General features: G+C 38.8%; 1 protein-coding gene across 3 annotated transcripts in view; it reads left to right on the top strand.

Moving 5' to 3' along the window:
* Positions 1-14,825, top strand: part of LOC135110184 (3-hydroxy-3-methylglutaryl-coenzyme A reductase-like) — a 154,675-nt gene that overhangs the window by 72,025 nt on the left and 67,825 nt on the right. For all 3 annotated transcript variants that reach the window (XM_064022210.1, XM_064022209.1, XM_064022211.1), the window contains 2 exons: positions 1,807-1,958; positions 10,629-10,740. In XM_064022210.1, coding sequence (XP_063878280.1) covers positions 1,807-1,958; positions 10,629-10,740 — 264 coding nt within the window. The remainder of the gene's footprint in view (positions 1-1,806; positions 1,959-10,628; positions 10,741-14,825) is intronic.

Here is a 14,825-nt window from a genome sequence, read left to right as displayed (position 1 = left end):
GCTGCACAGCTGCATCCCTACACCCTTCGCCCCAGACATGTCTTTTGCGACTGTCATTTATTTATTTTTACGTTATACTGGAAAAACCTGTATGATTCAGTGTCATATATATATATATATATATATATATATATATATATATATATATATATATATATATATATATATATATATATATATATATATATATATATATATATATATATATATATATATATATATATATATATATATATATATATATATATATATATATATATATATATATATATATATATATATATATATATATATATATATATATATATATATATATATATATATATATATATATATATGGTGTCCAACTTTAATGGTTGTATAAGTGTACTCGTAATGGTGACGATGGTTGTAGTGGGGATGGTGGTAGTAGTAGCAGTAAACTCCGTGGTAGTACCACTAATGAACATAGGAACATGAGGGAAGCTGCAAGGAGCCGCATGGCCTGTACGTGGTAGTCCTTGCTCGAAACATATCTACATACTTCCACCTATCATCTTCATCCATAAATTTATGTAATCTGGCGTGTATTCGTATTAGTACAACTTCTCCTTTCGCCGTTTCCCTATAGTCAGGGGAGTCTCTTTCGGTTGTTTGTCCCTTACATCTTCCTCTGTAACTCCCATCTTTTGCAGTTGTACTGCAATTCCATCCCTCCATCTCACTCTTTGTTTTCCCCGCGATCTTTTTCCCTCGACTAGTTTTCTCCAGGGTCTTGCAATCGGTTTCTGGTCTTCTTTTCTTACTACTTGGCTAAACCATCTAATGTTTTATTTTTTTTAATCACTTCCGTAATCCATTCCTCTCCTCCTCATTTCATTCCTGAGATGTTCTTTGATTGCTGCATCCATTATACACCTCAACATCCTCGCCTCTGTTCTTTCCAACTTCTCTCTTCTGTTTTCTTAGTGCCGTAGCAATAGTATTTCTTCCCAGCTGAATCCCTATTCGGGTTCGCTGTTTCTAATGAGCCTTGTCCATGTTTCTAGAGCATAGCTGGGCGCGATAACGAAAATATTTATCTCGATAACTGATAAATCGATAACGATATCCTTATCGGCGATAACCGGTAATCGATAACTAGCGATAAATTTTTCAACTGATAACCGATAAATCGATAAATCCAAATCTTTCATCTGTATCTTAGAAAATAAAAAAAAAATAGATAAAAAAAATAGAAGAAATCAAATTCAATGTTTATCCTGTCTCTTCACTAATGAAAAATACTATTTTAAGTAAAATAACTACATTTGATTTTGAAAGTTTAAAACTTCAACATGCTCATGTTCCAAAAACTATTAGATATCAATTTTTGACTACTGTTTTGACCCTTTTTATGGGACTGGCATTTCAGTGGGCATTTTTTTATTGGATTTTTTGTTGCCCTTGACCAGTGTCCTTCCTACATAAAAAAAAAAAAAAGATATCAGTTATCGCTAGTTTGGAACTAAAAGTATCGGCGATACCGATGAATCGATAATGCGGGAAAAGTTACCAGATAACCGATAACCCGATGTCGTTATCGCGATCAATTATCGCGATAACGTCCACCTATGATTTTGAGACATTCAATTTCCTTTGTCCCTCATATCCTCGTTTACAGTCATTTCGTCTGATCCTTTCTCTTCATCTTCTCGTTCCCCTCACTTTCATTTCCATGACTTCTTTTGCAACATGCTTCTGTTCATTTCTTTTCATCAGATGACCAAACCATCTTAGCCTTACTTTTTGTACCACCACCACGAATCACAAGTGTTCTCTTGACAGGGGGCGGCGTGACGTGGCGCACCTTCTGGGCGCACGGGGCGCTATGTGCAGGCCACCCGTGGGAAGTGATCTTCTCCGTCATCACCTCCACTATTGCTATGATTTCCTTCGCCGACTGGTATAAGATGCCCGGCCAGCCACGCACACCTCAGGTACGCACCGTCAGGTCTCTCACTCCTTCCACCCCTCACTCCTGTTCCTCACTTCCCCCACCCCCTCACTCCTGTCCCCCAACCCTCACTCCAGTCCCTCTCACTCCCACCCCTCACTCCTGTCCCTCGCACCCAAAACCATCACTACTGTCCTTTACAACCCCAGCACTGTCATCACTTCTGTCCCTCATCTCTATGTCCCTCCCCAGCCTGTCCCCATCCCCACCCTTCCCCCAACCCTGTGTCATCACGCCCATCTCACGCACACCCATCCTTTCCTCAGTCTCTCTCCACGCTCACCCATTCTTCCCCTAGTCTCCCTTCACGCCTACCAATCCTTTCCTAGCTTATCTCTTCATACCCATCCATTCTTCACCAGCCTGTCCCTTCACGCTCACCCATTTTTCCCCTAGCTTTTCCGTTCACGCTCATCCATCCTTTTCCTATTCTGTCCCTTCACGCCCACTCATCCTTTCCTAGTCTGTCCCCATGCCCACCCATCCTTTCCTAGCCTGTCCCTATGCCCACCCATCCTTCCCCAGCCTGTCCCTTCACAACCACCCATCCTTCCCCCAGTTTATCCCCACGTCCACCCATTCTTTTCTTTCTTCCCTCCCTTCCATCCCTTCCATCCCTCCCTCCTTCCCCCACCACTTATTATCAAGGCCTCCATCATTTTCCCATCCTTCCAGAAACTACTTTCTTTCTTTCCATGAACTGAACCTTTACTTACAATATGTAATAATTGCCCGTCCCTTTCAGAGAGAGAGAGAGAGAGAGAGAGAGAGAGAGAGAGAGAGAGAGAGAGAGAGAGAGAGAGAGTCATACTCGACAGTGAATGGTAACTTGGTCATGCGTGTCACAAGTTATGTCATGCATGAAACACAAACGGCTCATAAGATCTGTAAAGAAATATAACCACAGTATAGTAGTGCTACTTCTTACAGCTGGGCGCGATAATGAAAAAAAAATATCACGATAACCAATAAATCGATAACGATAACTTTATCGGCGATAATCTACAACCGACGCTAAGTTTATCGCCTGATGACCGATAAATTGATAATTCCAAAATTCCAGTACTAGCGATAACGATAGTGATATTTTAAGTAAAAAAAAAAAAAAGATATATCCACATCTTTATTTTTATATTTATCATAGAGAACTTAGAAAAATCTTAGGAAAAAAAAATTAAATTCAATATTTACCCTGTCTTTTCACTAATGAAAAGTACCGTTTTAAATAAAATAACTATACTTGATTTTGAAGGTTTAAAGCTTCAACATGTGTATGTTCCAAAAACTAAAATTATAATTGTCGATTATAGCTAGTTTTGAACCAAAAGTATCGGCGATATCGATTAATCGATAACGCGGAAAAAAATAATTATCGTCAAACCAATAATCCGATATCTTTTACAGATAAATTATCGCGATAACGCTCATCTATGCTACTTCTCTGGCAGGCAGGCCCACCGAGGGGAGGGGGTCAGCCGGTCCCTGGGGCCCATGCGGCCTCTCGGGGGGCTTGGAGGCCCTCCCCACCCATCCCTACCTTTACCTGCTGGCTGCAGGGGTGGGAACCCTAAACTATTCCTGCACTGGCACATTTCAGTTCCCTCGGCGGCCTTCCTGTTAGACACCGAAGCACACACACACACACACACACACATGCATCAGAGGCGGTGATTTTGTTGCACACACACATACACACGCACACACAGTAATGATAGTATACATGTATCATTTGCTGTGATTTTACTACACACCTGATCACACACACACACACACACACACACACACACTGCCGCAATTTTCATGCTAACTGCTCTTCTGATCTTGTTAACTACATGCCTCCTCTCCTCCCACGGCCTCGCTGCACAATACTTTCTTCTTTCTCTCACCCCTATTCTGTCCACCTCTCTAATGTAAGAGTTAACCAGTATTCCCAATCATTCATCACCTTCTCTGGTAAACTCTGGAACTCCCTTTCTGCTTCTGTATTTCCACCTTCCTATGACTTGAACTCCTTCAAGAGGGAGGTTTCAAGACACTTATCCTTCAATTTTTGACCACCACTTTGGACCCTATTCGGGACCGGCATCTCATTGGACTTTTTTTTTCCATTAGATTTTTGTTGCCCTTGGCTGGTGTCCCTCTCACATTAAAAAAAATAAATAAATAAATAAAAATCGGTTTGGTGGCGCAGTGGGTAGCGCGCCGGACTCATAACACACACATACTCGTACACACGGTTTGGTGGTGCAGTGGGTATTGCGCCGGAGTCATCAGTCATAATCGGGAGGGGCCGGGTTCGAATTCTGGGCCAGGTCAGAAGCTTTCGGGCGGATTTCCTTGCAGTATAGCCCCTGTACAGTGATTCGATACCTGGTGTAAGTCGGTGGTTGTGAACCACTGCTTGCTACATACATAGGTAGAGGAAACCAACTCTGAAAAAGATGTAAGATGATGGTAACACAGTCTTGATTACCTTCTTACTGTTGAGGTCCTCTGATGTAGATGGTAGCGTGGATTCTCATGGGTAAGTGGTTTAGATATGTGCAAATAAAGGAAGACGCATAAACACTGATCACATTCTTAAGATGTTGATATTACACAGTACACACGTTGAGGGTTGAGAGTGATTTAATGGTTTCTCACTCGACTGACTCCTGTATATGACTCGTCCCCCGAATGACTGACTCTGTCTTTCTGAACTCTGACTCTGACTAACTCTAAATATACAATTCAGTCTATTTATGTGGATGTACTTACTCGAGTTCAGAAGGAAGCTGATCAACAGTGGAACTGGAAAGATAGCCAATCAGATGACAAGAAATGGAGTAATTTGGGCAATCATAGGCCTCCTTATTTTAGCCAATGATAAAGTAAGAAAGGAAAGAATGTGTTGTACAGGTGTTTTCTAAAGGGGCACTTGACGAGGGTGAGTGAGGTGTTGATATTCTCCAGAGATGAAGTACGCAGCAGAAAGAAAATAAAAATAGCATTTTACTCAACCACGTGGGACATACTGTACATGGAATTATATATATATATATATATATATATATATATATATATATATATATATATATATATATATATATATATATATATATATATATATATATATATATATATATATATATACACATACATACATACACACACACACACACACACACACACACACACACACACACACACACACACACACACACACACACACATAATGTTACGACTGATTCATAGTGAGATTGCAAAAAAATAGCACTCTAAATTCCACTGCATCCACACTTAGTGCCACTTTCACCTCACAGGTTTAACTGGTTTCTGAACACAAATAAGGTGTGTGTACCCTTATTTGGGGTACAATCGAATCTTGCAAGCATTGCGCATGGTGAGGCAACCTGGACACACTGGGACATGTTGCTGAATTCCACCATTATGCATTAGCAGAATCTTTGGTCTGTAAAAGTTCTAAACAGCTCCCCCTTATAGTTAAATCACAAATCCACGTTGAAATCAGAGGTGCATCCCAGAGCCTAATGGCCATATTATTAAACTCCCCCTTTCCCATCCTGCCCCCGACTTCATCCACGGGGCTGGAGTATTTGAGAACAACCCCATCCTCCTTCCCGTGCTCGTAGTTCACCATAGTGGCCACGTTTAATGTTAGTAGGCCTATCATACCAATAATTCTGAGGAGTGAGATAATATTGTAAATATTTACCCTAACAATAACTATTTTCAAAGACCACAAAGATAATTAGCCAGGTTCTGCAAAGTGTTTGTCTGCCACTGCAACTTTAAAAACATCCAAAAAAATGTGTGTCACTTCATATACTGTTGTGGTGGAATGCTTTGCCTGCACCTGCATTCCATTCTCTGGTTCCCTGGGAACTGATGCCAGCCACAGCCAACCATGTGGGAGTGAGGTCAGCCTTCCTTTGTCTCCAGACGCCAGCCCCTGCCGTGACCTGAATTGGCCCAGGGACCACTGGGTAGTCCTCGTCCAGCCAGTCTTGGAGCTGGACAAGCTGTCCCTGGTGACTCACTTTATTTATATTGTACAATTTTATTATATTAACATGTGGCAGCAGTTCTCCACAATTAAGTTTTCTCGGCCACCACCTCTACACAATAGTAAAAGAAACTTATATATTTTCTAGTACATAAAAATGGTGGCTACTGTGGAAGGAGGCAACCCTGCCAGTCCTCCAATGTGCCCTGCTCATTGCCAGTTACTCCAGCTATCTTTATCGCCTCCAGGTTACCTGCTAAACTGTCACCAACGCAAACTGCTGTGCTACTACACGTCATTGGTGCTTTCTTCAGCTTCTTTTAGGGCCTCTTTCAAGCTTTTGCCAAGCTTGTCCCTCCAGCCTGTTTCTGTACAACTTCAAGCCGTCACTGATGCCACCCCTGTTTCAAGTCTGGACTTTACAAGCCATTATTGATTCATCTTGACTGATTTTTAAGCCGTGTTCTTGTCGCTTCAAGACTTAAAAACTTCTCACCTATCGGTCTTCTGCAAGTTGTGTTGTCCCTACTGACCGTGTGACCTGTTCCTGACATGTTCACCTTGTTTCCTGTTTCCTGTCCGTGTGGTCTTTCCTGCTCATGCATGGCTTCCAATGCATAATCTGCCATGACCCATCACACTTGAAGTTTTTATCACCATCTTGTGTGTTACTTATGCAGTGTATTGTTATTTTGTAATTTATTTAACAGAAATGCACTGTTCTCTTGTTTTTAGTCCTCTAGTGTTGTCCTAGTGTTTTCTTGGCCCATGATTCGTTGTGCTGACATCACAGCTATATGAGTTTTATGACTGGCCACTGTGCTTTCTCTTCTGACATCACTGCTATGTGAATTTTGTGATTCGTCAGTGTGTACTCACTCTTCTGATGTCATTGTTCTGTGAGCCTATAGTGAGGCTATAGTGCAAACATCATGTGTCTTACACAGATAAGCACTTCTTTATGATATAAATCATGTGCTTTAGTGTGGTTGCATCACCCCATATAATTTGTTTGCTGTGAGGACACCACGAGAAGGGTGGCCAAGCAACGTTGTGGAATGCTTCATCCGCCCCTGCATTCCATTCTCCAGTCCCCTGGAACCTGATGCAAGCCTTGGCTAATCACATGGGAGTGAGTTCAGCCTCCCTTTATCTCCAGACACCAACACCTGCTGTGACCTGAGTCAGCCCAGGAACCACTGGGTAGTCCTCATCCAGCTAGCCTCAGAGTTGGATGAGTGGCTCCTGGCGACTCACTTTATTTATATTGTACAGTTTTATTATGTTAATATACAGCAGCAGTTCCCTGCAATCATGCCTCCTTGGCCACCACCTCTATACAGTACTAGAAGAAGCAGAATTACCTAGTACACTGTAGAGCTTTTTGAAAGTAGTTGAGATATTGCCAGAAGTGTTTCTGAATATGGTTCTTGGTATCACAGCAGTCATTATGTAACAAGTCATTTAAAGTTAGATGTGATACTATTATATACATAAGAACTATTTATTAAACCTCATGTCCTGTTGCTGTTTATGTTCATTCCCTAAATAGTACAAAGGTAATTTTTAATTCAATGATAATTAGCACCTCTCTACCAGGGGCCAACCGGATTAAGAGTGTGAATGATGTGTGTGTGTTGTACTTACCTAGTTGTATTATACAGGGCATGAGCCAAAGTTTATTTTGTTATCACTCCATATCCATATTTATCCGGTTTCTCTTTAAGCATGTGTACACAGTTTGCTGCAACCACCTCTTCCTTCAAATTATTCCAGATTTCAGTAGTTCAATATAGGAAGCTGTATTTCTTGATGTCACTCAAACATCCACTCTTCTTTATTTTCTTCCTATGCCTCCATGTACATCTTTCTCCCTCCTCTATCTGTGGTACCAATTCATTTCTGTTTACTCTTTCTATATTGTTTACTAATTTGTACATTGTTATCAGGTCTCCTGTTTCTTTTCTCTCCTGTAGTGTTAGTAATCCCATCTCTTCAAGTCTTCATAGCTTAAGTCTTTCAATTCTGGTACTATCTTTGTCACTATCCTCTGTATTCTTTCCGGTTTCTGTATACAGTATCTTTTTTGTGTGTGTGGAGCCCAAACTACTGCTGTGTATTCCAGTTTAGGACATATCATGTTTGTTATAATTTTTTTCATCATTTCTTTATCCATAATGTTAAACGCCACCCAGATGTTTGTTAAAAAGCTGCATGTAGAGCCGAATATCTTGTTTATGTGCCTTTCAGGTGAATCATTACTCCCAGATCTTTTTCTTCATTACTTTTCATTATTATTTCTCCTCCCATTTTGTAATTCCATGAAGGTCTCTTTTTACTTTTCCTTTTTCCAGCATGTGCCATTTTCTGGCATTAAATTCTACTTTCCATCTTTGGTTCCATGCATGTATCTTGTCAACATCCTTTTGCAACTTGTTCCAGTGATTTTCATCCTTATTATTTTCATTATTTTTCCACCATCAGTGAACGGGTTTATATGACTATTTAGATCCTCTGTCATATCATTTACAAATATTTGAAACATAATAGGTGCCAGTACAGATCTTGCAGTATCCCACTTGTCACTTTGCACACAACTTGAATTAGTGTCTAATTACTGTTCTCATTTTCCTCCCTTGTAAATAATTAATCATCTATCCATCTCAGTGTTGCCCCCTTTAGTCCTCTTCCATCCTCTAACTTCCACATAAGGCTTTTGTGGGGAACTTTATCAAATGCTTTTTTTTGAGATCCAGGTATACTGCATGAAACCATCTGCCCATTTTTTGCACCCCATCTGTTGCTCTTGTATAAAAGCTCACTAAATTTGTGACACAGGATCTCCCTTCCCTCAATCCAAAATTGCTTTTCTTTAATTATCTTTTCATCTTCTACATATTGCACCCATCTACCTTTAATTATTATTTCACTAAGCTTGCTTACAATACTTGTTAGTGACACTGGTCTATAATTTAATGGCTTCATTTTATTTTCCCCTTTGTATATTGGCACTAAGTTAGCTCTTTTCCATCCCTTTGGTACTTTTCCTTCTTTCATTGAGCTGTTGATTATATCCCATATGGGTTCCTCCATTTGTTCTTTGCATTTTTTTTTATATCCATCCATTTACTTGATCAGGTCCCATAGCTTTTCTAACATCCAGCTCTTCAAGTAGTTTCTTGATTTTTTTTTTGTCTCTTTACTTGTGTATCTCCTGTATTACTTATTCTGTGATACCTTTTTGTGGTGCCGCAAAATTGGTTTCTTTGTAAACACATTGAAAACTCATTCATTAGATCACTCATCTCCTCAGTACTTCATAAATTCTGCTTTCCCTTCCTAACTTGTTTATGCTTTCCCTGTGTTTCATTTTCCCATTTACATATCTGTAGAAGAGTTTGGGTTCTTCCTTGCATTTTCTGTTGGGTTCTTCCTTGCATTTTCTGTCACTTTCAAAATTTCTTGCTTCTTCTCTTATTATTATACCATATTCATTTCTTGCCTTTCTGTATTCTTCTCTAGTATTTCCCTCCAGTTGTCCCCTTTCTTCCATGCTCTGTCCTTTTGCTTTTTTTTTATTTTTGGTTCTATACATTTGGCATTCATGCTTCCCAATTTTCACTTTATAATTTGGCACAAACTATTGCACCCCCTCTCTATACTTGTTAAAAAATATCTCATATTTTTCTTGCACTACTTTACCTTCAAATAGTTCCTTCCATTTACCTTTAAATAGCTCTTTCCAGTTAATTTTTCCATAAAATTTATTAAGGTGTGTGTGTGTGTGTGTGTGTGTGTGTGTGTGTGTGTGTGTGTGTGTGCATGCATGCGTGCGTGCGTGTGTTCTGTCTTGTCTGGTCCCACCCTGTGTGGGATTGCTAGCTTGGTATATAGATAGACTAGCAGAATTACCTGAAGTTGCCTGGATTGAATTTGGCTCTCCAAAGCACAGTTTATCACCCTATAGGGTAGTCAGCCATTTGTTTGGCAAAGCTATTAATCAGACAAAGTTTACTTTATAATGAACCTAAAATATGTGTCTTTTTATTGTTGTACATGTCCTCTGTCAGTAGTCATTAAGAATGTTTCTCCTGAATGGGCACCACCTTCAAGAATTGGGTTACAGTGACAGATTTGTCTGAATAATCTAATGGTTTTGGATTGGAAGTAGTTAAGACAGCCTATGTCACTCCCCAGATCAAGGGGGACCCCCCCTACCAAATTTCATCACAATCAGTTCAATGGTTTTTCCATGAAAAGCGAACACACTGACAGACAGATAGTATGATTTATTGTATAAGATAAATAAATACCAAACATATATATATATATATATATATATATATATATATATATATATATATATATATATATATATATATATATATATATATATATATATATATATATATATATATATATATATATATATATATATATATATATATATATATATATATATATATATATATATATATATATATTTTTTTTTTTTTTTTTTTTTTCAGATTTTACCATTTCATATACTGTGTACTTACTTCGCAAATATCATTATTATCGTAATTATTTTCTTCCTCCTCCTCTTCCTGTTTTTCTACCACCACCACCACCACCACCACCACTAACTCTGAGGCAATACCTTGACAGGAGTACCAGGGGCTGGACGTGGTGGTAATGACAGTGCTGCGCTGCTCAGCTCTCCTCTACACATACCACCAGTTCCGCACCCTACACCGCCTGGGCTCTAAGTATATCCTTGGTGAGTAGCTGTGTGTGTGTGTGTGTGTGTGTGTGTGTGTGTGTGTGTGTGTGTGTGTGTGTGTGTGTGTTCACCTAGTTGTATTTACCCAGTTATATTGTACAGGGCATGAGCCAAAGCTCATTTTGTCCTGTCTTCATAACCATATTTATCCATTTTCTCTTTAAACATGTGTACACTGTTTGCCGCAACTACCACTTCCTTCAAATCATTCCTGATTTTGATAGTTCTATACGGGAAGTTGCATTTCTTGATGTCGTTTGAACATCTACTCTTCTTTATTTTCTTCCCATGCCCCCTTGTTTGTCTCTCTTCTTTCTCCATTTGTGGTGTGTGTGTGTGTGTGTGTGTGTGTGTGTGTGTGTGTGTGTGTGTGTGTGTGTGTGTGTGTTTGTGTGTGTGTGTGTGTGTGTAAGCAAAATCCTCAGGATGAGAAATAATGGGTTCAAGCTTGATAAAATTAGATTTTAAAAAGATAGGAAAGAATTGGTTCCCAAATAGATTTGAAAAAAAGACAGGAAAGGATTGGTTCCCATATAGAAGTGGTAGACCAATGGAATAGACTCTGTAATCAGGTTGTTAATGCTGACTCATTAAGGAGCTTTAAAAGAACAGATAAATTTGTGAATGAGGAAATAGTTCGGGTATGTGTCACATAGGGGCTGTCAATAAGCCACTTATCCTCTGTCACTTGACTTTTCTGTTTGGCAATCATTTTGGAAACTGGCACCCAAGTGGGCCTTTTTTTTCTTAATGTTTTTTGTTGCCCTTGGCCAGTGACTTTCTTACTTAAAAAAAAAAAAAAAATGTAGGCCTGATGGCTTCTTGCACTTCCCTTATTTGTGTGTGTGTGTGTGTGTGTGTGTGTGTGTGTGTGTGTGTGTGTGTGTGTGTGTGTGTGTGTGTGTGTGTGTGTGTGTGTATATTTACCTGCACAGTTGTATTCACCTAATTGTGCTTTGTGGAAAAAGAGCTATGTTTGTGCTATCTCATCTCCATATCTTTTAATATCTAACTTATCCTTGAATCCATGTATGCTTCTTACATTTATTATCTCCTTTTCCAGACTGTTTTATTCATCAATACTTCTATATTGGAAACTATATTTTTTTTATATCTCTTCTACAAACATTCTTTTTCAGTCCCTTTCCATGTCCTCTTGTATCTCATATATCCTCAACCATCAAATCACTCTGGTTCACCTCCTCCACTTTCTCATATGCTTTATATATATTGCCATCAGATTTCCCCATTCTCTCCTTTTTTTTCCAATGTTGACAGGTGTAACCTCCCCAATCTCTCTTATATAACAAGTCCATGATACCTGGTACCATCTTTGTTGTTGCTCTGTAAACTCTCTCCAACTTTCTCATATTTTTTTTCTTGTAGTGGGACCATACTACAGCTGCATACTCCATTTTAGATCTAATCAGTGATATAATCATCTTCCTGATTACCTTTTCATCCATATATGCTAAAGCCAGCCTTATTCTTCTCAACAAATTATAAGTTTCTCCTGTAATTTTGCTAATGTGTTTCTCTGGAGTCAAATGTTATACAATCATGTACATAAAAACATAAGGGAAGCTGCAAGAAACCTTCAAGCCTACACATGGCAGTCTATGTATAAAACTTATCTGCCTATTTTCACCTATCATTTCCATTTGTAAATTTGTCTTCCACTCATATACCACCCTTTTTAAGAACATATTAGGGTACCAGTAAGTTACACTTTTTTTTTTTTTTTATATGAATATTTTGCCACAATATGATTGAACATCTTGCTGCTGTTAGCATCAGTACAGTACAACCACATTATTAAGATTCCTTATTATTGTTATTGTCTGAATTGTGTGGATGAAATAATAAGATAAAAAAAGTCATATGCAAGTGTTTGAAGAGTAGTAAATCAATAAATCAGTAAATAAATTAATAAAATAGAATAAGAATACATGTCAACCTTGGAAGGTAAGGAAGAACACCACTGCATTCTGAAACACTGCTTTCTCACCAAAACTATTTTCAGGAGCCACAAAGATGATTAGCTGAGTTCTCAAGAATATTTGTCATGGTAATAATGTAGAAATTTCATTAATTTTGCCTTACATCCTTAAAAACCCTTTTAAATTCAACTATAGCCTTTTGAATGTACTGGAGGTGTGCTGCAGAAGTATTTCAGAATACAGTCCATTAGTAGTACAGTATGGCCACCTTAAGTTGTATAGAATGTGATCTCTCACATGTGTGAGCCCTGATGGGATCCATGTTGCCTATATGCTGAAGTAAGAAACACTATAACACCTTCCTGCTCTATGGGCATATCATGTGATGCAGTTTGTTGGCAGCAGAGTTTTCAGCAGTAGGAATGTGGAGGTAATTGAAACATTTGAGCAAATGATCAGTATGTGAGGCTGTCTTGTCTAGTCTAGTCTAGTTTAGTTAAGTGTAGCATTAGTGGCCTGGGGAAGGTTGAGTTTACTACTCCTGTTTTGAGTTGAGGTGCACAATTATAAGAAGTGATTATAAGGTAAGGTGATTAGGTCATTTGAGTGAACCAGACCAGTGTGTGTGTGTGTGTGTGTGTGTGTGTGTGTGTGTGTGTGTGTGTGTGTGTGTGTGTGTGTGTGTGTGTGTGTGTGTGTGAGAGAGAGAGAGAGAGAGAGGTTTACTTGTTTTGTCTAGTCCAGTGCACCAGTAGTGGCTTAGGGTAAGTTAAGTTTACTCATGGTTTTAGTCAAGCAGCACAACTGTGGCAAGTTTTCACTGATGGGGATGTGGAGGTGATTAAGACACACCAACCCAGACCAGTGTGTGTCTAGTCTAATCTAGTCTAGTGTACCGGTAGTGGCTTTGGGTAGGTTTGGTTTACTCATGCTTTTTAAATGACTTTCACAAATATGAGAAGTCTTCAGCAATGGGGATGTAATGGTCAGTGGACCAAACCAGTGCATGTGGTTCCAGTCTAGTGTAGTGCACCAGGAGGTTAAGTTTACTCATGTTTTTAATCAAGTTGCACAATTATGAGAAGTTGTCAAAAATAGAGAGGTAACATGAAGTAGCTAAAACATTTGAGTTAGAAGGTTAAGTTTGCTCATGTTTTTAGCTGATTTGCTATGAGAATTTCCGGAATGCAGCAGGCACCATTGTTCATTTGAAAAACATTTTGTTTGGTCATAAGAAGTAATAACAGGCCCTGCTGGGGGAGCAGTGTATCAGTAACAGCTTGGGGCAGGTTAAATTTATTTTAAGTTAAGTTTACTCATGCTTTAAGTTAAGTTGCACAATTATGAGAATTTCTGAAATACAGAAGACACTGCAGGTCACTAAAGGATATTAGAGGATATTGAAATTACATTAGCATTTACATCTGAGAGCGAGGTTTGGTAAGGTTTGGTTAGATTTAGCTCATTCATTCAGCTCATTAATTTCTGCTGATCATGACTTGAGAAAGCATCATATTTTGTCCAGAAATAAGTAGTCACTGCCTCAAAATGAGTTGGCTAGGGTTATTTCCAGAAAACCCACTGATTTAACTGTTTTTAGCTTTTATTATTTTCAGTTTCACACTTGATTTTTAATTTATCCATATTTGATCAGGGGAACATCAAAATAACTTTAGCTTACTGATTTCTAGACAGTGACTGTTTATTTCTTGTTTGCTGACAAGCAAAGCACCCCTAAATCCATCAGACATACATCATTTGTTGTCCTCACTCCTAGCAACTCCTTGATATACCACATATATAATTTGTGGTCTTTCTATCTCCATTAAGCCATAACTCACACTTGCAAAGTAGTGATCTATTAGTTTAACTTCAAAAGCCTTTATTTTAGTAAAAACTATAAACTTTGATATGTCTTTTTGTTTGCAAGAACCTTTATTGCTGAAATACCCAAATGTATAATGCTTATATGACTCAGTTGCTGTGTTATTCATGATCATGGTTTGCATGTGTTCTTGCAGCTTCCCTTGTGTCCTTGTGCTCTTATGTTCATTGTGGAATTTAGTATGGCACAATCCTTTCCCATCAATAGCTTTTCAGATGTGTTCCTTGTCACTGGCATCCAGCAAGCCTCCCCTGCTA

This window comes from Scylla paramamosain, chromosome 20, assembly GCF_035594125.1.
Source record: "Scylla paramamosain isolate STU-SP2022 chromosome 20, ASM3559412v1, whole genome shotgun sequence".
Lineage (NCBI taxonomy): Eukaryota > Metazoa > Arthropoda > Malacostraca > Decapoda > Portunidae > Scylla > Scylla paramamosain.
This window is presented reverse-complemented; position numbering and strand designations above follow the sequence as displayed.